This window comes from Salmo salar, chromosome 17 (assembly GCF_965601325.2).
Source record: "Salmo salar chromosome 17, fSalSal1, whole genome shotgun sequence".
NCBI classification, from domain to species: domain Eukaryota; kingdom Metazoa; phylum Chordata; class Actinopteri; order Salmoniformes; family Salmonidae; genus Salmo; species Salmo salar.
In genome coordinates this window covers 6,600,291-6,623,606 of record NC_138307.1, presented here as the reverse complement: position 1 = coordinate 6,623,606, position 23,316 = coordinate 6,600,291, and the positions used below count along the sequence as shown (strand labels likewise).

The following is a 23,316-nucleotide window of genomic DNA, read 5'->3' as shown; positions in this document are numbered from 1 at the left end:
CGTAAGGCAGTCAGCTTAGTCTGGACAGACACAGTGAATACAGATCAGAGCTGAGTCTGCCAATTATTTCAATTCAAACAACAGTGTGTTGATCTATTGTTGGAGGTATGTTCTTTCTGTTCGCTTTAATTTGGGAGTGTTTTACAAAATACTGCGATTCCAATCGGGTATCCTAATGAAGCTGTTTCAGAATCCACGCTGAGGGATCTTTTTTAACAAACCTAACGCAATGGTCAATCTTAGCGCTGGCGGTAATCCGTTATAGCCTGCTCTTGATCATGTTTGCATTTCACACTGTACTATTTGCGTAGCTTCAATATGAAAACACATTGTTAAACATTTTCTATAGAATTCACACAGATGTAGGGGCTAGCCCTACTGTATATTGTAGTCTTGACTTGGACATGCCAAACGTAGTCAATAAACTAGATTAAATGAAGTAGGCTATTAATAAGCCCTGAAAAGACAGTGCATAATCAAATTTGAATGTAAACAAAACAACCTATTTTAAATAGGCTATGTCTAAATACAGTTACAGGCACCATAATTGCTCCCCGTGGGCGTATAATACAGATAACGAAAGTTAGACGGTTTTGCACACATCTAAACTTTTGACAGGAGCTGGATAAAGATCCAATATAAAGAGAAAGGGGGGAATGTCCACTCACCGTTACACTGCTCGCAAATGTAACGTTTTATAAACATCATGAAACCATCTTACAGATCATTTCTGCACTTCTCCAGAAATAGCAGACAAAATTGCATTGCATTCAGTCATGTACATTCTCACCATAAACCCACGGACGGTTTTGTTTTTAATCGAATGAAACAAAAAAGAATAAATCTGCTTTTTAAACCAACAACAATACTTCTAAATAGGATCGGGTCATGATATCAGAAATCGCTTCTCTCGTTCCATGGTACTGTGTGCACGCGTAGGCCTAAATGTCTTTAAGCATAACATTCGCACGTCTATACAAAATACTTGGCTCCTGCGAATTGTATCATGGCTTATGTACGAACAAGATTCTCCCCCCAAAAATTGCAGCTGATGTGGTATTATAGGAGGATTGAATAGTTTGGAGGAGCGTGCCTCTTCGGTAATCGGACGAGAGGCGCTCTTTGAAAATGTTGATGGATAGCCAACTGAAAAAGCGAAATCAATTAAGCAGGTATGTGAATTGTGAATGATGAAAAAGCATGAGGGCAAAAACCTCCAAAATACTTTCAAGCACTCTCAGTAGACCATTTAAACCCCTTTATTCATAGACTAGTTAGATAACGGCCAGGATTAAAAATATGCACCTATGCAACGCTGTTAAACCAGCCTAGATTAAGGGGAGGGTAGGCTATGCTTGGTTTTTAATCAAATTAAACGAAATGGGGGGGGGGAACCAATTGCTTTTTATGTTTCTAAATACGAGATTCACCGGCCAAAAAGGCATGTCTCTTTCATTGGCACTGTGCTTCATGGCTGGATAGGCTGTGCTTCCTCTCTCAAAAGCCTTGCCATTATTAACAGTGTTACCTTTAAGACCTGCTTTTTGTGGATTTTAAAACTCCTCATGACATTTTATTGAATTTTACATGGTAAGTGAATGATGTGTATTAAGCCTTTTAACAGCATGAGATCAGTGAACTAAGCCAGAGGTTTTTCTCATTTGAATTCTCCACTTTAAGACCAATGATATATAATGTGGTGCACCGTACAGATGATTCATATCAACTCCACTGAACTATTGGCACAATAACATGACCAACTTACATTGGGAAATCTGCAACTCCTAGGCCAATTTGATTTACCACAACCATGTGGAACTGTTTTAGGAGTCACATAAAGTACCCCAAGTATTCCCATTTTACCGTCATGGCTACATGATAAAGCGTAGGAGAAGTCTACAAGATGCCCTGCAGGTATCATAAAAGACATGAAATGCTCTCTGGCTTTTTCCTCACCATTTTGTGTGAATTCTAACCCTGTAGGCTAATATCAGCTTCCCCAATGTGTGTCTGTACACCAAGGACACAAATTAAGACCATTTGAGGGTAATAACCAGAGATACATTCATTTGATTTATGTCTATGTTAATAACTGAGAGGTCGACAAAAAAACATGGTTCATTTTGGGGGCTGTGTACAGTACAGTCCTGTATGCAGAGTACACAAAACATCTGGCGAGGTAGCTACAGTACCTGAGATTTTACAGGTGAGCTTTTTGTGTAGGTCCCAGTAGCTACAGTCCAGATGACACCTTGATGAAAGCAGCGTAGCTTTCTACAGTTAAACATGGGTATTTAACGATACAGTGTGCACTGCATCAGAGCCACAGAGTGTGCAGCATTTCTTTTCTAAAGTGTTTTCACAGTAGCTTCAGTACTGTACCTGAGGTTTGACAGGTGAACTTTGCGTGCGGGTCGCACATTCTGCTGGCGCCTTCACAGTCTGCCTCGTCACTCCCGTCCTCGCAGTCCTTGTCCCCGTCACACCTCCAGCGCTCAGGGATACAGGTGCCACCGTCGTCCTGGCAATGGAACTCATCTCCGCTGCAGTCATCAGCTAATACCGAGGCTATAGGAGAGCCCGAGGTTCAGAGAGATAAACATACATTTACAAATACAGAGTTCAGGTAGGGCTATGCACTTCAGAACATAAAGCACTTCTTTCTTGGGTAAGGGCTATTTTTACAAGGACAGATATTGCACATCTCAAACCCATATTCCTAACCGCATCCCCTGAAGTGTGATGAATAGCATCCCCATTTCAAAGACTATATTGAGCATATTCTCCGACTACATTATACTTTTCACAGATCTAAGACTTGAATCCGAAGGGTGTGATTCCCGTAAGGCAGATAGAAGAATGAGAAGTTAGTGTGTTTGTCCCCCACCTGTCCCAGTGCAGGTGGTGTTCTCATCACTGTTGTCCCCACAGTCATCGTCCCCGTCACAGGCCCAGTGGTCAGGGATACACTTCCCACTGGCACACTGGAATTGGGCACCGGAACAGGCATGGACACAACCCACCTCGTCACTACCATCCCCACAGTCATCATCTGGGTGAGGTGGAAAGGGAGAGGGGGAAAGAATGGGGAGGGGGGAAAGGAGGGGAGACAGGGGGAACGGATGGGGAGAGGGGGAAAGGAGAGGGAGAGGGGGAAAGGATGGAATGATGGAAGACAGGGGGAAATGATGGGGAGAAGGGAAAAGGATGGAAGACAGGGGGAAAGGATGGGGAGAGGGGGAAAGGATGGAAGACGGGGAAAGGAAGGGGAGAGGGGAAAGGATGGAAGACAGGGGGAAAGGATGGGGATAGGGGGAAAGGAGGGGGAGAAGTGAAAAGGATGGAAGACAGGGGGAAAGAAGGGGAAGAGGGGGAAAGGAGGGGGAGAAGGGAAAAGGAGGGGGAGAAGGAGAAGATATGGGGGAGAAGGGAAAAGATGGGGAAAGGATGGGGAGATGGGAAAAGGATGGAAGACAGGGGGAAAGGATGGTGAGAGGGGGAAAGGATGGAAGACAGGGGAAAGGATGGGGAGAGGGGGAAAGGAGGGGGGAAGGGAGAAGGATGGAAGACAGGGGGAAAGGATGGTGAGAGGGGGAAAGGATGGAAGACATTGGGAAAGGATGGGGAGAGGGGGAAAGGAGGGGGGAAGGGAGAAGGATGGAAGACAGGGGGAAAGGATGGGGAGAGGGGGAAAGGAGGGAAGACAGGGTGAAAGGACGGAAGAGACGGAATGGACAGAAGAGAGGGGGAACGGACGGAAGAGAGGGAGAACGTGCGGAAGAGAGGGGGAACGGACGGAAGAGAGGGGGAACGTGCGGAAGAGAGGGGGAACGGACGGAAGAGAGGGGGAACGGACGGAAGAGAGGGGGAACGGACGGAAGAGAGGGGGAACGGACGGAAGAGAGGGGGAACAGATGGAAGAGAGGGGGAATGGACGGAAGAGAGGGGGAACGGACGGAAGAGAGGGGGAACAGATGGAAGAGAGGGGGAACGGACGGAAGAGAGGGGGAACAGATGGAAGAGAGGGGGGGAATGGACGGAAGAGAGAGGGAACGGACGGAAGAGCGGGGGAAAGGACAGAAGGGAGATTAAGAAACAGTGTGAGAGTCACAGCGTGGTTCAGAGAAGGTGAAATGTGTTCATCCAGCAAGCTGCTTCTTGAGAGTGCAGGTCCATCCCATGGCGTTTTCCCAGTAAGGAAAACTGGTTGAAATGATGTTGTTACAACCAGATTACAACCAATTCTGGTTGTACACTGGTTATTGTAATGACGCCATTTCAAGTCAGGCAGTTTTTCCCACTGAGGTAGAAAATTGAACTGTAAAAAGAGAGTGTTCACAGAAAAATACCACTCACCTGAGTCACAGTGCCATTTCACACTAATGCACCTTCCATTGGAACAGCTGAACTGTGTAAGGGGCTCACATGTGGCGAAATCTGTTAAGAAAGAAAGAAGAAAAAATTGTGTTATTGTTGTAACACAAGAGGTTTGGACTTCAATTTGGGATTTTTTTCTAACGAAGCACTTTTGATGACTGGAATCAATCAATTACGACTGTCCAGAATCACATAGGCCAGTAATTTACACACTGCATGCAATGAACACCTCTGAAACAGTGTGGGTGAACATCTGTTATTATTACACATTCGATGCAGGAGACATTGGCACAGTTATGTGAGTCGGCATTGCCTTTGAATTCCGAAGTTACAAAAATTGGAGTGCGCAAAGTGTTTTTCAGCGCAGGCTTAAATTAGATTTAAGGAAGCCAAGCAGAAACTGTAATTACTATGAACACTGTCTGTCTCTGTTTGTACTTGTGAAGCAGTTTCTAAGTAGCACCAGAGGTAACAGAAAAGTATCATTCACAGCAATATTGTCTAACAGAAGGTTCAAATTGTTCTTGCTGAATGTTTTGCAGACTGTGTCCTACTGCCTGTTACTTTTCCCTCTTATCTAAAACAAGTGTAGAAGGTGATATCAGATTACATTACTTTGGTTTAACAACTCTGTGGTGATGGTGATATACAGTCATTTTAGATGTATCCTCGCCAGAAGAGGGTGTATTTACATTGTGGGATACCTGACCTGGGGAAAGGTCATTTGGGGTTCATGCGCATGTGTCGTGGCTGTCTTTGAACCTGTTTGAACTTGCATTTGTGTCTTCACTGACATTTTCAACCTCTCCTGACCCAGTCCGTAATACCTACATGTTTCAAGCAGATCACCATAGTCCCTGTGCCCAAAAACGCCAAGGTAACATGCCAAAATGACTACGACCCTGTAGCACTCACATCTGTAGCCATGAAATTATTTGAAAGGCTGGCCCGGGCCTACATCAACACCATCAGCAGTTTTACAGCTAATTTCCTGCACATCTAAACATTTCACCATACGATGGTGAGAAATGTTTCTCGTTTTGAATATGATATCTGAGTGAGAGTGACTAACAAAATCCATAGGGGTCTTCCGGTCTGTAATTTGACCATGATTACTACAAGTTTAGATAGCTGGCCCCTAGACTAACTTACCAATATAGAAAAATATTAGCCCGACATGGCTAACTGTGTGACTGTCAGTGACTGACATAACAAGAGGAAAAACTGCTGATGCATACAACCAAATTTCAAAATTGCATCTTGTGTACTTTCAAAAGTAAGGAGGGCGGATGGGTTGAGCCAGTTGCCAATCCCTGATCTACATCTTTGAAAGCCCATGCATGCTATTGTTTCAGAGAAGAAAGACATAATTATCCCTCTCATGACAGGGAAGAGTCCCAGCTATTTCACATTTAAAATATTAAAAGCCTTTCTCTCCATCTCCATGTTGAGTTGTCTGCTCCAGAGTATGTCAGAGCACGCCCAGAGGGTATGCTACATTCTAAATTGAATTAACATGATGGGTAGGTCAAATACAAGGCATACAGTGGAATGATATAATGCAAAAGATAGAACAAGTCTCAAAAACATTGTGAATGATTTCTGAAATGTTAGGCTAACGTTGATATCATTTCGATTTAAGTCAACCTATCCAAGTGGAAGGAACCAAAGGAGGGAAACCCATTGATTTGTCATGGCTGGAGTGTTAAGAAAATACCCAGGCTAACATATCACGAGGAATGTCTTGTCCAATGGACTGCTTCATTCTAAGTAGTATGCCAGTATGAATATCTCAACACAGCCGTGACTTCATTTAATTTCATTTAACCTTTAAATGGAATCTTGTCCAGAAGCTCACCACAAGAGGCGGTCTCATCAGTGTGGTCCCCACAGTCGTCATCCCTGTCACAACGCCAGGACTCTGGGATGCATCTCCCGTTCTCACAGGAGAACTGGTCAGCTTGGCATGATCCCGCTGAAAACATTCATAGCAATAATAGAATAGCATTTTATAACATTATTTTACTACACTGAAGTTCCCATTAGAAAAGTTACGTTTTTCTATTCTATTATGCAACAGTTATATACCGTAATTTCCGGACTATTAAGCGCACCTGAATATAAGCCGCACCCACTGAATTAAAAAAATATATATTATTTTGAACATAAATAAGCCGCACATGTCTATAAGCCGCAGGTGCCTACCGGTACATTGAAACAAATTAACTTTACACAGGCTTTAATGAAACACGGCTTGTAACAAAAATAAATAGGCTTTAACGAAACACGGCTTGTAACAAAAAAATAGGCAACGAAACCGGCTTGACGCAGTAAGCTTTAGTTGTCTTTTTGCACTGAGTCAATTCCTCACGCTGCTGTTTCCAACGTCTTATCATCGACTCATTAAGACCAAGCTCCCGTGCAGCAGCTCTATTTCCTTTTCCAACAGCCAGATCAATCGCCTTCAACTTGAAAGCTGCATCATATGCATTTCTCTGTGTCTTTGCCATGATGAGGGTGACAAAATGACTACCGTAATCAGAATGATGGGAAGTTTGAGAGCGCTCGATTTAATCTAAACAGTAAACAAAAAAGTTGTTTGACCTTAACCCGTTCGGCAATTTCATTGGTCTAATGAAAGCTTCATGCCGCCAAAAAACTGATCACGTCACAGAATGTGTTATTTTGGAGAAAAAAAAATTGAAAGCAGAAAAAATCCATATATTAGCCGCGTCATTGTTTATGCCGCGAGGTTCAAAGCCTGGGAAAAAAGTTGCGGCTTATAGTCCGGAATTTACGGTAGTGCTTTTCAATACCAGTATGGTCTTAATAAGTACTTAAATAAAGTGCATTGACTAGGCCTGGCCTATTTCAGTGAGTGAATCCTCACCATTATAGTACGGGACGTTTTTAAGTCATGTCTGATCTTTTGCATCTACTGTTCATGTTCTGTAACATTTGATTCCACATAGAGAGCCAGCAGACCATGTGTGTTGCATATATTTTATTTTTATTTAACCTTTATTTAACGAGGCAAGTCAGTTAAGAACAAATTATTATTTGCAATGACGGCCTACCCCGGCAAAACTCTAACCCGGACAACGTTGGGCCAATTGTGCGCCGCCCTATTGGACTCCCAATCACGGCCGGTTGTGATACAGCCTGGAATTGAACCAGGGTCTGTAGTGACGCCTCTAGCACTGAGATGCAGTGCCTTAGACCGCTGCGCCACTGTGGAGCCCTTTAGTGCTAAAACATCTGGATTTGGTTTCTCCGTGACTGGTCGTCCTAGAGAATTGACTCGCTACTATCTACTCTATCTACTCACAGTAATCTAGTTATTCACAGAGATCAAAAAGTGAACGTAAAAAACGTGAAACCAGGATATCATTCATATAAATCGGCATTTTCTTTCTTATGGAATCATCCTATCCGTGTTCAGGATGGGCATTATGTCAACATCTGGCAACTGAAACACCTTGATAAGGATGAAGTGAAACAAAAACATTTCTCATCTACATCCCCTAACAAACCCCCATGTCCCCCAGAGGAGGTGTGCATATCCTGGTCAAGTCTCCTGGATGGAGAAGATGATGAATTATCCCAGTATATAGATACAATCATGATGTGCAGTAGCACAGAGGCCATTGGGAATCTTTGACATAAGCGTCCCTCACCAACACGGGAAATCATGCAGTAGTGCATGTTTAAGTCTTGTAAGAGTTGTCTTCTCCTCTCTGCGTATTCTCCAATGGCCTCTGCTCTGACAGAACCTCTCCCAAATGACTATCTTGTTGGAGAAACTTGGAGATCATGTCACGGTTGTCGTAAGAATGGGACCAAGGCGCAGTGGATGTTGAGTTCCACATATTTATTACAAAGTGAAACTTTAAGCAAAAGCAAATAAATCAATAAACGAACAACGAAACGTGACTACGTGGTGCACATGTACAAACAAAACAATATCCCACAAACACAGGTGGGAAAAATAGCTACTTAAAAATTATCCCCAATTAGAGGCTACGATTACCAGCTGCCTCTAATTGGGAACCAAACCAAAACACCAACATAGAAATTTTAAACTAGAACACCCCCTTGTCACGCCCTGACCTACTACACCATAGAGAAACAAGAGCTCTCTATGGTCAGGGTGGGACAGTATTCCCCCCCCCCCCAAAGGTGCGGACTCCAGCCGCAAAACCTGAAACCAAATGGGAGGGTTTGGGGGGGTGACTAGTGTCGGTGGCGGCTCCGGTGCGGGTCGTAGCCCCCCCCCCCCCCCCCCCCAGACCCCGGATCCGACCATGGTGCCGGGCTGAACGACGTGCCTGGACTGGGCATCGGCACAGAGGAAGGCTCCAGCCATGGAGCTGGGTTGAACGCTGTGCCCGGACTGGGCACCGGCGCAGAGGAAGGCTCCGGCCTTGGAGCTGGGCTGGTCGCTGTGCTTGGACTGGACACCGGCGCAGAGGAAAGCTCCTGCCATGGAGCTGGACTGGACACCGTGCCTGGACTGGCCACCGGCGCAGAGGAAGGCTCCTGCCCTGGAGCTGGACTGGACGCCTTGCATGGAAGCTCCGGACCGTTGACCCTCGCTGGAGGTTCCGGGCCGTGGACCGTCGCTGGAGGTTCCGGACCGTGGACCGTCGCTGGAGGTTGCGGACCGTGGGCCGTCGCAGGAGGTTCCGGACCGTGGGCCGTCGCAGGAGGTTCCGGGACCGTGGGCCGTCGCAGGAGGATCCGGACTGTGGACCGTCACGGGAGGTTCCGGACTGTGGACCGTCGCCGGAGGTTCCGGACTGGGGACCGTCGCCGGAAGCTCTGGACTGGGAACCGTCGCCGGAAGCTCTGGACTGGGAACCGTCGCCGGAAGCTCTGGACTGTGAACCGTCGCCGGAAGCTCTGGACTGTGAATGCACACTGGAGGCCTAGTGCGTGAAGCTGGTACAGGTGGCACCAGACTGGCGAGTGCGAGGAGCAGGCACAGGACGTACCGGACTGGGGAGGCGCACTGGAGGCCTGATGCGTGGGGCCGGCCCAGGTTGCACCGGACTGGTGACACGCTCTTCAGGGCGAGTGCGAGGAGCAGGCACAGGACGTACCAGACTGGGGAGGTGCACTGGAGGTCTGATGCGTGGGGCCGGCCCAGGTTGCACCGGACTGGTGACACGCTCTTCAGGGCGAGTGCGAGGAGCAGGCACAGGACGTACTGGACTGGGGAGGCACAATGGAGGCCTGATGCGTGGGGCCAGCACAGGTTGCACCGGACTGGTGACACGCTCTTCAGGGCGAGTGTGAGGAGCAGGCACAGGTCGTACTGGACTGGGGACACGCACTCCAGGGCGAGTGTGAGGAGGAGGCAGAGGATGTACCGGACTGGGAACACGCACTTCAGGGCGAGTGTGAGGAGGAGACACAGGACGTACCAGACTGGGAGGCGCACTGGAGGCCAAAAGCGTGGAACCAGCCCAGGTTGCACCAGACTGCTAACCGGATCCTCTGGTCGGATGTTGAGCAGAACACACTTGCACAACATCTCTCTCATCTCTCTCTCCCAACCTTTCCATTGCCTCCCTGATGGTCTCTGGCTCTTCAGGGCGAGTGCAGGGAGCAGGCACGTACCGGGCTGGGGAGGCGCACTGGAGATCTGGTGCGTGGAGCCAGCACAGATGGCACCGGACTGATGACCCGATCTTCAGCCCGCCTGCACTGCAGCCTACTCCTCGCCAACATCATCCTCCGATATCCTTCTTCACATTGCTCCATCGACTCCCAGGCGGGCTCTGGCTCTCTCCTTGGGTCGACCGACCACTTCTCTATCGCCTGCGCCATGTGCTCTGGCTCTTCCCGCGGCTCAGCCGGCCACCGCTTGTGCCCCCCCCCCCAAAAAAATCTTGGGGTTGTCCTTGGGCTTTCTGTGGCTGCGAACTCTGGCGCCGTCGCTGTCCTCCATTATTACCTTCCGTCTGCCGCTAAGGAACGGTTTCGCATCCACCCATGTCCAAAACTCCTTTACCTCGTGGATACGTTGCTTGGTCCTCTTTTGGTGGAATATTCTGTCATGGTTGTCGTAAGAACGGGACCAAGGCGCAGCGGATGTTGAGTTCCACATATTTATTACAAAGTGAAACTTTAAGCAAAAGCAAATAAATCAATAAACGAACAACGAAACGTGACTACGTGGTGCACATGCACAAACACAAAACAATATCCCACAAACACAGGTGGGAAAAATAGCTACTTAAATTTGATCCCCAATTAGAGGCAACAATTACCAGCTGCCTCTAATTGGGAACCAAACCAAAACACCAACATAGAAATGTTAAACTAGAACAACCCCTCGTCACGCCCTGACCTACTACACCATAGAGAAACAAGGGCTTTCTATGGTCAGGGCGTGACAGATCACTTAAGTTTGTTCTACAACATGGAATCTGGCGGCCGCATCCTGGTCCATATGAGCTAGATGGGCCTCTAAGTAGAACAGACAGTAGCATACCAGAGCAGGTGAAGTTGGACTCGTCCTCGTTGTTCCCACAGTCGTTGGTCCCGTCACAGAGCCACCTCTTGGGGATGCAGTGGTTGTTCAGACACTTGAACTGATCCGCAGGGCAACTACGATTATCTGTAATGATGGGCAAAATTGCTTTGATATTTAGTCTTTGATGTAAACTGTCATGCAATCATATTAATGTGTTCATTATTTGTTACTTTTATTTCTTATTTTTCTTTAGGTATTTTTCTTAAAACTGCATTGTTGGTTAAGGGCTTGTAAGTAAACATTTCACTGTAAGGTATACCTGTTGTATTCGGCGCATGTGACAAATACAACTTATTTTGATCATAGATATTGGATAGTTAGCTAGAAAGCATGACAGAAAAAGTCAGCCTAGCAATTTCAGTCTTGCTAAGCTGTTGTTGTTAATTTCAACTTAATGATTTTTGATTATTTTTTTTGGAATCAGTCTCTGGGACATGTCCTATTCTCCATAAATGCAAAATGATCTATATTTTCAAACACGCAGAATAAGACCTACAGCAGATGTACGGTTCCTCATCACTCCCGTCCAAACAGTCATCGTCCCCATCACATTTCCAGGAGGCCTGGACACAACGCTGGTTCCTACACTGGAACTCTTCATTCCCACATCTCTGTGGCTCCCCATGGTCCCCTGAATCTCCCAATGTGGCTGCAAGCAAACACACACACACAGACACACATCCACTTGCTGGCTCATCTTCCCACTCCGCAGAACATATTCCTCAAGAGCCACAACTGATGAAACATGTATTTTATGTTAAATGCTGGCATTGAAAATCAGTACTGGCATATTGAGTTCTACATGACCATATCTTATCTGCTGTCATTATTCCTATTGATTGCCTTGGTCATTGATGTGGAGTGTCGGGCTGAACGGGCCTTGTATGTTTGAGATAAGAGTGTATTTGACAGGGCTTACAGGAGCAGGTGAGGTTATTCGTGTCCAGGTACTGGTTGTCAGCGCAGGCACACACTCTGCTACCGGGAATGGCCAGACACAGGCTACCGCAGCCACCATTATCAACCCCACACGCATTGTCACCTAAAGATCAATTAGATAAACCAAAGTAGGCTAAATCCGATCTTTTTTTTTTTTTTTTTTGCAGCTGCAGCCTTTATAATGCAACATATTAGGGAAGACAATAACATAACTCAAAACTGTAACACTAACATATATATAATCCTAGTTACAGTGATGCTATTATACCAAATACTATATTCAAAACGTTCATAGATTAAAACGGCTTAATGGTATTCCTATCCGCATGCCAGTCAGAGCGACTGTTTATATGACTCAGCCAAAGGCAGAATCATCCTAACCCCGCTGCTATAAAAAGTCGGAGCGACATCAGATGAAAACGGAACACTGTGTCTGACGGATCATTTGACATCCTCCTTGATGTCGATGAAACTGTATTTGAAGAGGTATGCATATGAAGAGTGGTAAAAAAAAGGAGCGAGGAAGGCTGATGTAATACAAGGCATATGAAGACGTTGTAAAGGCTGAGGTGGGTGGCACCCAGCTGAGTTCAGCGTTCACTTTCGAGGGTAGTGAGAGACAGTACAGACAGGTGGTGCTTCAATCTGCCAACCAAGGACTGTTATCATGACAACCCCCGTGCAGCTGAGTCTGAAAACACGGCCTGGGGTTACTATAAGTAGCTGTTAAAGGATTAGAGACGGTGTACATTTGAGGACAGTCTCAGCTTCAGTTCTCATTGAATCAATCATTGGTCTCTCTCTTTGTTCATGACTCGTCCTCGGTGGCTATGAGAGGATTTGGTTGTTAGAGAGGGGTTGCACCAGACAGACTAAAATATGCCTGACTACTGTTTAGGAGCCCGAGTGCCGGAATTGTGGCATTTCAAATATGCTAAGGCCAGACAAAACGTATTCACTGTTTAACGGATTTTTTCCCAAGGAAAGCGAGGCGAGCGAGCGAAAACATGCACAATTAGAAGCATCAATCTACATAGAGCAAGCGTGACTAAATTCAAGTCCAGTAACTTTGTTCACCTCATCCTCCTTCGATTGTCTCGTCTGGCTGCCACGAAAAGCCCACACCTGCGGATCTGCACAAAGTGCGTCCGTGCCACTGGCAATGTACTTTGCTGGACATGCTCGGCGGTCATCACTTCAAACGCATTCCGTCGTGGTGTTATCCGTTGGCCTACTACTACTGGTAGTACCGGTAAAATGTAAGTTATGAATCGCAAATCACCATACAGCTGACACACTTCGATTTCATCAATCATTTTGAGTTCAATTTGGTTGTCCAAAATACTATCCGCTTGCACTGTGTCTTCGCTGATGGATGCCCTGATCTCTGGCCAGTCAATTGGTTAAATTGCATTGTTGTTTCGTCTATTACTCGCTTCTAATAGATCTGAAAATGATGCAATAACCATTAATTTAACTGACTGTTTGTTTATAATGAGGGACGTCCCACGTTTAACCTGGACACATAAATAGTAGGAATTTGCGCTGGCTTTCGCCATGACTGTATGAGTGAGAAATGAAACATCTGAAAGTCGTCTGCAGGCTTGAGCGTGTGTGTTTCACTGTCCAATCCGAGGCTTGAACATGATCTGAGCGTGTGATCTGAGGCTGTTCGGGCTCTTGAGCATCAACGTGGGAAAGACTCGAGGGAGAGCGGTAGTGATGGGCATTCCGGCTCTTTTCAGTGAGCCGGCTGGTTCAGATCAGCTCACCAAAAAGAGCCGGCTCTTTTGGCTCCCAATCGGCTCTTTAAAAAAAAGATGTTTTGTATTTTTTCAAGTCAAACAGTTTGCGATAGTTTGACTATGATTGGTGTTAAAACAATAGTAATTAAATTATTAAATGAAATCATACTCTACCTTAACCACAATGTATTTCAAAATGCATTGGTTTGTTATGAAAATAATGCTATTAAACATTTGCATTTAAAGTATAACTTTTTAATGTAAGTAAACAAAGTGCATATAAATCTAACCATTGAAAATGAATACAATCTGAACAGCATAATGGAATATTGCACCATATCAAAGAAAAATTTATAATGTGCACAACTGCCGAATCCCACTTAAAACATTAAACTGGCCCCTCTTTTCTCTCTCTTCTTTATTGCCATGTTATAACCAGCAGCACACAGCAATGCTGACCATATTTAGCTTTTATGAGAGATTTTCATTCAGAAATGCAAGCTGCCTGACTTTCGAGGGGCTGATGCGGTTTCTTCTCTCAGTAATTATTTGTCCTGTTTTCGAGAAGACCCTCTCAGAGGGAACGGATGTGGCCCAGATGGGGCTCCTCCAAATAGGATTGGACCTCCATTATGGCATCTGCTGAGGGATTCCTTCGTGCTGCATCCCCAGTTGCTCTCTCGTCAAACAGCATCCAAACAGCAGAGGTTTGTGGCACTACTGCTGGTGCTTCTGCTACATCTGATCCCTCTTCTTCCTGTTGCCCTGGTGCCTGAGCCAGCTGACCGCTGGGGCTGTCCCTCCCTGCTGCTGAGGATATTCTTTGAAGAGCCTCATCAATCGCTCTGGCATCACTGAAGGCTAACTTCTTTTATGAACATAGGGTGTCCATCAACTCTGTCATATGTCCTGTGGTTACATTTGCTTCTCTCTGGCGGCTGGATGTGATTCACTGCAGACCCTTACACAGGAGTATCATTTTTGAGGCTGTCACATAGCTGAAAAGAGAGAACAGTAACTTATTAGTTCAGGTTCATGTTTTGTCTACTGATACTACATTCTCATCTACTGCTCATATACATATATAATACTGGATTAAATAGTGATGTAGTAATAACTGCTTACTGTACATCTCTCCACTGATCTCCACAGTGACCTGCTCAAAGGGTTCCAGGACTCTGCAAACCTCCTCCAATTCCTCTTGGGTCAGAGCATCAACAGGTGAATTGACAATGGCCAGGGTAGAGATGATGGCATTCTTTGACTCAAGAAACCGCTTCAACATATAAAAAGTTGAATTCCACCTTGTAGTGCAGTCTTATTTAGGCCTCAGCATCCCCATCTGGCGTTGTGTAGACTTTAGTTTTTCAGCACCTACTGTGCTCCTGTGGAAGTATTCCACAGCTGCTTTCACATTGTCCACAGTGGGCTTCATCACCTTCAGAGCATCTCTTACAATCAGGTTGATTGTGTGGACAAGACATGGATGATGGGTCCATTTTAAAATTTTCATGGCTTTGGTTATGTTAGCTTTATTGTCGCTAACACAACAGACCACTTTTCCATCTACTTGCCATTCTCTGGCCACTCTCAACAGTTCCTGTGCCAAGTTCTCTGAGGTGTGTCTGTCGCTGAACTCAAAGCAGTCCAGAAGACAGCTAGACATCGAAAAATCTTCAATGAAGTGACATGTAACCGACATGTAAGAAGTGGTTACCCTTGATGTCCAGCAGTCAGTGGTAAGGCAAACTGCAGTATCTTTCTGGACTCTTTCCCGCACTGAAGCCTGTGTACTCTCATACAGTTGTGGAATAAGTGATTTTGAAAGGGTTTTCCTGCTTGGAATTGTGTACATTGGATTTAGACTATTGCTATAATTTCTAAAACCTCTGTCCTCCACGATCAAAAATGGCTGGAAATTGGTGGCAATCATTTTAGCCAATGCAATATCAATTTGGCCTTGTTTTGCTACAGACAGACTTTGGCATAAACTGGTCCATAGACGACTGCGTTGCTGTGTGTCGCAGAGTAGGCCTACTTGACTGAGTGGATACAGCTCCATGTGTGGAGGTGCTGGCTCCACCACTATCACTAGCAGGTCCGCTAGTTTCTCGAAGCTCCGCTACAGCTAGCTTCACAGTTGGGTGCACAGTTCGCATATGCCGGTGTAGGTTGTGTGTAGAATCGGCTTTATATGAGATTTTGTTTTGGCAAATTCTACACTGTGCTCTAACATTGGCTACATTATTAAAACGCATCCAAATGCTACTGTGCTTCCGACTCATTTTCCAGCTGTTGTTTTCACAGCTATCCTTCCTCTCTCTCCTCGGCTGCTAAGTGTGTGACTGTGAGTGAGTTGGCTCGGCCCTTCCTCACGCATCTTTGGTTCATTGGTTGACACTGCGTGTCTGATTGACAGGAACAACAGGTGAGGCTGTTAGTCTGAGCAGACAGTCAGAACGAATGTGTGCGCTTGAACATTTAGGACTATATTATTTAATTTATTTTTTCGTTCTTTGAATTAGTTAATTCTATTCATTTAAATCTTTTGATTATTCATATCTTATTTTTTTAAAATATTTTTATAAATAGATTCGGCTCTTCTGATATGCCAGCCGGCTCCCAACGTTCACCTACAAGAGCCGACTCGTTCGCGAACGACCCATCACTAGAAAGCGGACAGTGCATTATAAGCAAAGAGCCGCATATATTGGCCAACAAATAACACCAGATTTTTTTTCCCCGGTGTGTGGAGAAAAGTTAGGCGGTGCATCCGTTAAACAGTCATTCAACTTTGTCCGGCCTAAAAGGGAAAAATCAAAAGAGAATCTTCTGATGTATTAACTGTCATGCTTTTCAAACCCCCTGGCTGGAGCAAAGTCCAAGTTTAGTACTTCAGCCATTTTCAGTCTTGTAATTTCATCAAAGGTCCTCTCAGTTCACCATCTCATCAGGGTTGATATACTGAAAAAAACTGGTCTCAAAGGGTTGAGAGTCACAGGGATCCTGTACGTAATGATTATATCCCCTAGTCTCTGATATGTTTATATTACAAAAAGAGAGCCAGTCGTGTATTTAAATAGTTTTGGTGCATGACAATGATAGTGTGATCATGTATTTACCTTGCTGCCTTTGAGCATCGTACACAGATAGCCCAAAAAGAGGGGGTTTCTCGATTCTCATAAGAGCAACCTGCCCTGACTGCAAGTCCAGTTGGAAAATAGAGGCGTTCATGTAATCTGTCCAGAAAACGGAATTCTGGTGCAGGGAAATTCCAAAGGGATGGTTTAATTCTTTGCCGTTATACACCACCTGTAGATTAAAGAAACAAAGAACATGTTAGACAATAATTCACAGTTAAAAGTTACTTTTTTGATGGAGTCATGTATTTGCAACCATACAAAAGTTGGAAATGAATGTACATATTCAAATGTTACTATGCATATTTGCTGATTGTATAGTCTTAATCAGTAGAAAAGAACACTCACTCATTTACTAACCGTTCTGTGGGTACCGTCGAGGGAGATTCTCTCTATGTGGTCATAATAAGCGTCGCACCAGTACATGTTACTGGAGCCATGGTCCAGAGTGAGTCCGTTAGGCCACAGGATGCCTGAAGTGACAAAGTCCTGCCGGTGTGATCCATCCATCCAGGCTTTCTCTATCTTGCCGACACTATCGTTCACCTCATCCTCCTCCCAGTCTGTCCAGTACATCCAGCTGAACACCAGAAAAAATTCATTATCAATATGATGGTTTAGCATAGAGAGATAGATCATTTAGCCCAAATAATACTTAGTATACAAAACATTAAGAACACCTGCTCTCTCCATGACATAGACTGACCAGATGAATCCAGGTGAAAGCTATGATCCCTTACCGATGTCACTTGTTAAAGCCACTTCAAATCAGTGTAGATGAAGGGGAGGGGACAGGTTAAAGAAGGATTTTAAAGCCTTGAGACAACTGAAACATGGATTGTGTATTTGTGCCATTCAGCGGGTGAATGGGCAAGTCAAAAGATTTGAGTGACTTTGAACGGGGGGTATGGTAGTAGGTGCCAGGCGCACCGTTTTGTGTCAAGAACTACAACTACAACTACTATCAAGAATTGTCAACCACCCAAAGGACATCCAGCTCACTTGACACAACTGTGGGACGCATTGGAGTCAACATGGGCCAGCATCGCTGTGGAACACTTTCGACACCTTGTAGAGTCCATGCCACAACGAATTGATGCTGTTCTGAGGGCAAAAGGTGTTCCTAATGTTTGGTATACTCACTGTATTTATATTTTGTTAAGACATGACACCAAATGTGTGAATATCAAATCACTCTAAAGTTCCCGAAAAACAGTAGACACTCTAGTCTGCTCGGAAACTGTTAAGCCTCTCATACCAGAGAGCAACACACTACTTACATTTTTGCCAGAGAAGCAATTCACAGCCGCTCAGTGTCCATCTCACCTTTAAGCTCCTTCTTACCGAAAAATGTGTCCAAACTCAGCTCCTTTCCTCAGATGGAGATTTAGGTCGCGATTCAATCCAATCGCACTTTGTCGGCTATGCACATTTTAAAGGCAATGTTTCAGCATTTGCGGAGACCGCATTCAGGTAAACGCTGCATATGTCGTCTCAAGTGAAATGACCTTTAAATGTCAAGTGCGCTATAACTCGGATCTACCACTGATCGGATTGAATCGCGGCCAGAGTCGATTTACTCAAAACAGTACCAAAAGTGGGCACTGGCATCTTACGTACAAACCAATATCTATTGAAACGTCACTACATAAGGAGATCTTATCAGGGTGTCAACTGTAAAAGACACACTCACCTGTGCAGAGGGTCCACCACGATCGCTCTGGGGTGAGACATATCTCCTTCTAACAGAGTTCTCCTTGTTTGTGCAGCTTTCTCCAATCTGGCAACGTTGATTGTTTTCCTGTAGCCATCATTTGTCCAGTACAAGTTGTTCCCTATCCAGTCCACTGAGATCCCCTCCACGTTATCAAGGTCTAGGACAGGATGTGAGGAAAAAAAATGTAATGTATAGAGTATGCTGTTGTTATCCTCTACTTGATCATCCCTACAGGAGCGTAATCTATCACTGTCTCCAGATCCTCGTTAATGGAATCAAAACCCCAAAGCATTGTTCTAGAATCTACTGTAGCAGATATATTAAATCACACACAACACAAAAGCCATGCAAAATAATGCTGCTTACACAGAAAGCTTTTGGGTATTAGAGATTGACCTAATTTGGGGACACAACTTTAAGACCTTTCAAAGTATGAATAACCTATGATTCATTTGTGTACAGAGGTGTACAGGTACATGCCAGGGATGTAAAGAAGACAAAGGACTTCTTTACTCACATAATCCCAGAACTAAAATCTTGCGTAATTTCGTCAGATGCTCGATAATGTTCTGGGGGAGTTGTATGAGAAAATATACTAACGAGACTAGAGAAGTTTCTATCCCCTCTAAATGGAAACTCAACCAAAGCATGGGCCAAATTATATATATTTAACTAGGCAAGTCAGTTAACAAATTCTTATTTACAATGACGGCCTACCCGGGCCAAACACGGACGACGCTGGGCCAATTGTGCGCCACCCTATGGGACTCCCAATCACGGCCAGATACAGCCTGGATTCAAACCAGGGACTGTAGTGATGCCTCTTGCACTGAGATGCAGTGCGTTAGACTGCTGCACCACACGGGAGCCCAAATGTCCCCTCCCATTCCGAAATTTGAAAGATGCGAACACCTGTGAAATTGTGATTTGTCCAAAATATCTGCGCACCAGAAGAGAGTTCCTCGTTAGTCGTCGCATCTCACAGTCTGTTGACGGTTGCTATGATACAATCTTATGTTACCTGTGTCTGTCCACATGTGTTTAACCCTAACGTGATTGGCATGATTCTCAATTCATTAACATAAAAGGTGCTATTTTTTGTCAACATCTGGAATATCTCATCTCAAGGTTACTTGAAGTTGTTACCTAACAAACAGAACCATCTAAATGCACTGACCATCTTTAAGGATCGTTTTTCGATTGGTCCCATCCAGTCTTTGTCGGCCAATCAGAAAGCTGGTTGTGTCGGCAAAGTATATGTGGCTGGTCTCTGCATGGAAGCTGATCGCCCGAGGGTTTACAAGATTGTCAATCTGCACCATGTGCTCAGCCTCCGACTTGCTATTCAGGTCCAGGCCTCGGATGACACCGGGTCTCCCTCGTCCGTAGAACAGGAATACCTCATTCATAGGCTCTGCAGAGGGAGGTTATAATGCATTATGAAGAGGGTGCTTATAGGAAGTGTTATGAATATTACATAAACAAACCACCAGCTACTAATCTTCTTTACCCTGAACACTGCCAGTGTGTAATTAATTTACATGATTAGCTTTTCTTCCAACCAACACAGGAAATTAAAAATTGTATCCTAAGACAAGAATAATTACAATTACCTAAATTAAAGCAAAAATTTGTTCTGCTGATTAGACCATATCAAATAAATCAATCCCTTTCTCCAAAACTAGTCTGTGCCAAAGCAACGCTCGAGACAAAGTTAACGGGAAGCATTGAAGCTGACCAAAACAAAGATGAATTTGGCTTTTAACCAGTCATTAGTAACAGGCAGAGAATGAGATGTTGTTTGGGTTGACTAGATGTGATGTTCAGTAGACCTGACAGAGGAGCGCACTGGAGCAAAGTTGCAGACATTTGGTTTGCGTGGGCGCTGCCACTAATTATAGAAGCTACTTTGCCCCTGACTGACACTATGACCGTCAACACATTACATAATATGCCAGAATATGAACTTACTCTTGCAGGATTTTCTGTCACTTCCCAGTACAAAGCCTGTTCGACAGCGACAGGATCTAGATTTGTAACTTCCACTGAGCAGACACATGTGAGAGCATCCTCCTTTTCTTCCAGAAGGATCGGGATCGCACGCATGAGTCCTGACTGCAGAGAGAGATAGGAGACGAGGGTGGATACCAGACACACGACACACACAAATGCGCACAAACACACACACACACACACACACACACACACACACACACACACACACACAGCTATCTTCTAAACACGCAAGAAACTCTATATTTGCTTTCTACCTGTTGGTTGGGTGAGTTTTTGGTAAACACGTATTCCCACAGAATTCTCCACGGTGGTAACAGTTTGAACGTCTGCTACGTTAAACCGATTTATCTGTAAAATGTCCGCTTTTGTTCCTTTAGATGGCTCGGTGCGAGTTGCAAACAAATAATCTTCAAAGAGTGATAATCCGTGGAGGTGCAGCAACTGGAAGACAAAGAGAGCAGTAGTGACAAGAGGAATGAGGAGCACAGTGCTATAGAGCAACGCTAGGCTACATTTAGATGTTTCATTCATCTCAACTTAATCCCCAGATGAACACCTTTTCCCCCAGCTAGCACTAACGTTCTGAGAATCATATGTTTCTTAGAGCTTGGTGAGAAAGTGGTTGTCCTATGGTTGATTTACATACAATATTCCAACCACAGGGAGGTTGGTGGCACCTTAATTGTGGAGGACGGGCTTGTGGTAATGGCTGGAGTGGAATAGGTGGAATTCCATTCACTCCGTTCCTGACATTATTATGAGCTGTCCTCCCCTCAGCAGCCTCCACTGATTCCAACAACATTCTTGGAATGGTGCAGGATACCCAGCTGGCACATAACATTCTGAGAACCATATGTTTCAAAGGTGGGAATTTCTGTACATCAGCATAACGTTTCCTCATGGTTCTATGTAAAGTAATGTTCTCAAATTGTTCAGAGAATGTGAAGAAACAATGAATTTCAGTACTTCAGCCTAATGTTTTCTACAGGTTTCCTCGTGGTTTTATTTAAAGTCATGTTCTCAGAACATTAAGAAAACTTTCCATAAAAACCCCAAGAAAACATTAGGTATATCCAAAGAACGCTCTGAGCATGTTATTTAACATGTACAATCCGTTCTCAGCGTCAACAAAACTCTCTGTCCTCTATCTTGTTAAGTGTGTTCAGCTGTGTAATTGGCCACACCTGATCCTAATAAGTGGTTGTTTCCTTTGAAATGGGGTCTGTTTGATTCGACTAAAATGAACAGCTTCGTATGAGTTTAAAAAGAAAATGGCATGCCACAGTAGCTCCATCCTGGTTGCACAGTGGAATAATTCCATGGATAGAAAAGAGAAGGTTTGAATGTCACTGATGCCGTGCCACAATAAAAAAAAGACCTGTGTTTGCATGTCCGATCTGTGCTTGGAGTTCAAAACAGTTAACCCAAACTAAGCTAGCAGTGTTATTAAAAGTCTTATTGAAACATGTTCTCAGAACATTATTTCATTACCTTCAAATAACCTATCATTTTGAAAATGTGTTCCCAGAAGAGGAAACATTTTCACTTATGGCTTCGTTCCCAGAATCAATTGGAAACCAAATGTGCTAGCTGGGCCTGCTCCTCCACTCCATTCTAATCCATTGGAAAAGGCTGCGGCAAGGGGATACAGCAGCAGCAGGAATGTACAGTAGCATTGGTTGCGTCTCTTTCAACCCTATTCCCTCTCTCTGTAGAGCACCACTTTTGACCAGAATAGGATGCCATTTGGGACGTAACCACTGTCTCTACGTAAAAAAGGGAGGGTCAAAGAATGTCCACACACTTCTTAACAAAAGCTTAGCTCATTTGGACTATCTTATTGAATCCTCACAAATGACCACTAAAGTGAGACCAACTGGCATGCACTTTGATAAAATAGTATATGGTTTCTCTGAAACAAAGAATTATTGAACATTGGAAATGGGAAGATCATAAGATAACAACTGTCACTCGCTGTACTTACAGAGCTTTCATGGATAAGAGTGTGCCGGTTGCGCCCATTGTAATCCACCACTTGGATATAGTCCAGGGCAGAATCTGCCCAGTAGACCAGCTTTCTAACCAGGTCTAGAGTAACAGCTGTGGGCTTCTCTATTCTGTTCTCCACTATCCTGGTCCTGTTGGTGCCGTCCATATTGCACTGTTCCAACTTGGCTGTACTCCCCAAATCCGTAAAGAACATTTTCCTGAAAAGCAAGTTGAATCCCAGGGTATAAAACAGTTTTTATAGAATCAAACCACAATTGAGAAACAATGTACAGTAGGGCCTACAGTTTGGACTACGGATGGAAATGAGCTTTTGTCGCTAACTCCGATACTTTAACGTTATCATGTTGAACCTGACACACTGAGTGATATGCACTGTCCCATAAACAGTAGGGGGAAAGGTGTTTGTGGAGAAATCAACTGTGGAATCACAATAGAAACGCTTCCTCCTTGTAATTCCTATTTCACACGCCAGTCATATACAGAATTTATCACGTGCAATGTTGTGCTGCAAATTGATGGTTTTCATTCAACCATATTTGAAAGCTCATTCGGACAGTTAAGTGGTGTTTTGTAATTAAATAAATCAATGCCACCAATCAGAAAGCTATTCTAGGTGCAGTCAACCAAATGCAACACGCCAATGACTTATTTCAGCGTCAAGGCTCTTTTCAACATTGAGCTTCAGAACAGAAGTATGACTGCATGTAGAGTTCACCTTCACACTTCACTTGTTTTTGATAAGATCCAGTATGATTCATCTATTAAAAACGTATCAAACCTAAAATTGCTAATTTGAAAAATGTAATTGGTCTATGCAAAACAAATGTATCA

At 44.5% G+C, this 23,316-nt stretch overlaps 1 protein-coding gene across 1 annotated transcript in view; it reads right to left on the bottom strand.

Annotated features, from left to right (window-relative positions):
• LOC106575230 (low-density lipoprotein receptor-related protein 1B) overlaps nucleotides 1-23,316 on the bottom strand; it is a 162,685-nt gene that overhangs the window by 116,549 nt on the left and 22,820 nt on the right. The window contains exons 7-20 of the mRNA XM_082964378.1: nucleotides 22,460-22,682; nucleotides 20,730-20,916; nucleotides 20,431-20,574; nucleotides 19,637-19,873; nucleotides 18,436-18,616; nucleotides 17,103-17,322; nucleotides 16,725-16,914; nucleotides 11,838-11,960; nucleotides 11,415-11,549; nucleotides 10,877-11,002; nucleotides 6,236-6,352; nucleotides 4,357-4,437; nucleotides 2,888-3,052; nucleotides 2,383-2,568 (exon numbers count right to left, since the gene is read on the bottom strand). Coding sequence (XP_082820504.1) covers nucleotides 2,383-2,568; nucleotides 2,888-3,052; nucleotides 4,357-4,437; nucleotides 6,236-6,352; nucleotides 10,877-11,002; nucleotides 11,415-11,549; nucleotides 11,838-11,960; nucleotides 16,725-16,914; nucleotides 17,103-17,322; nucleotides 18,436-18,616; nucleotides 19,637-19,873; nucleotides 20,431-20,574; nucleotides 20,730-20,916; nucleotides 22,460-22,682 — 2,315 coding nt within the window. The remainder of the gene's footprint in view (nucleotides 1-2,382; nucleotides 2,569-2,887; nucleotides 3,053-4,356; nucleotides 4,438-6,235; nucleotides 6,353-10,876; nucleotides 11,003-11,414; nucleotides 11,550-11,837; nucleotides 11,961-16,724; nucleotides 16,915-17,102; nucleotides 17,323-18,435; nucleotides 18,617-19,636; nucleotides 19,874-20,430; nucleotides 20,575-20,729; nucleotides 20,917-22,459; nucleotides 22,683-23,316) is intronic.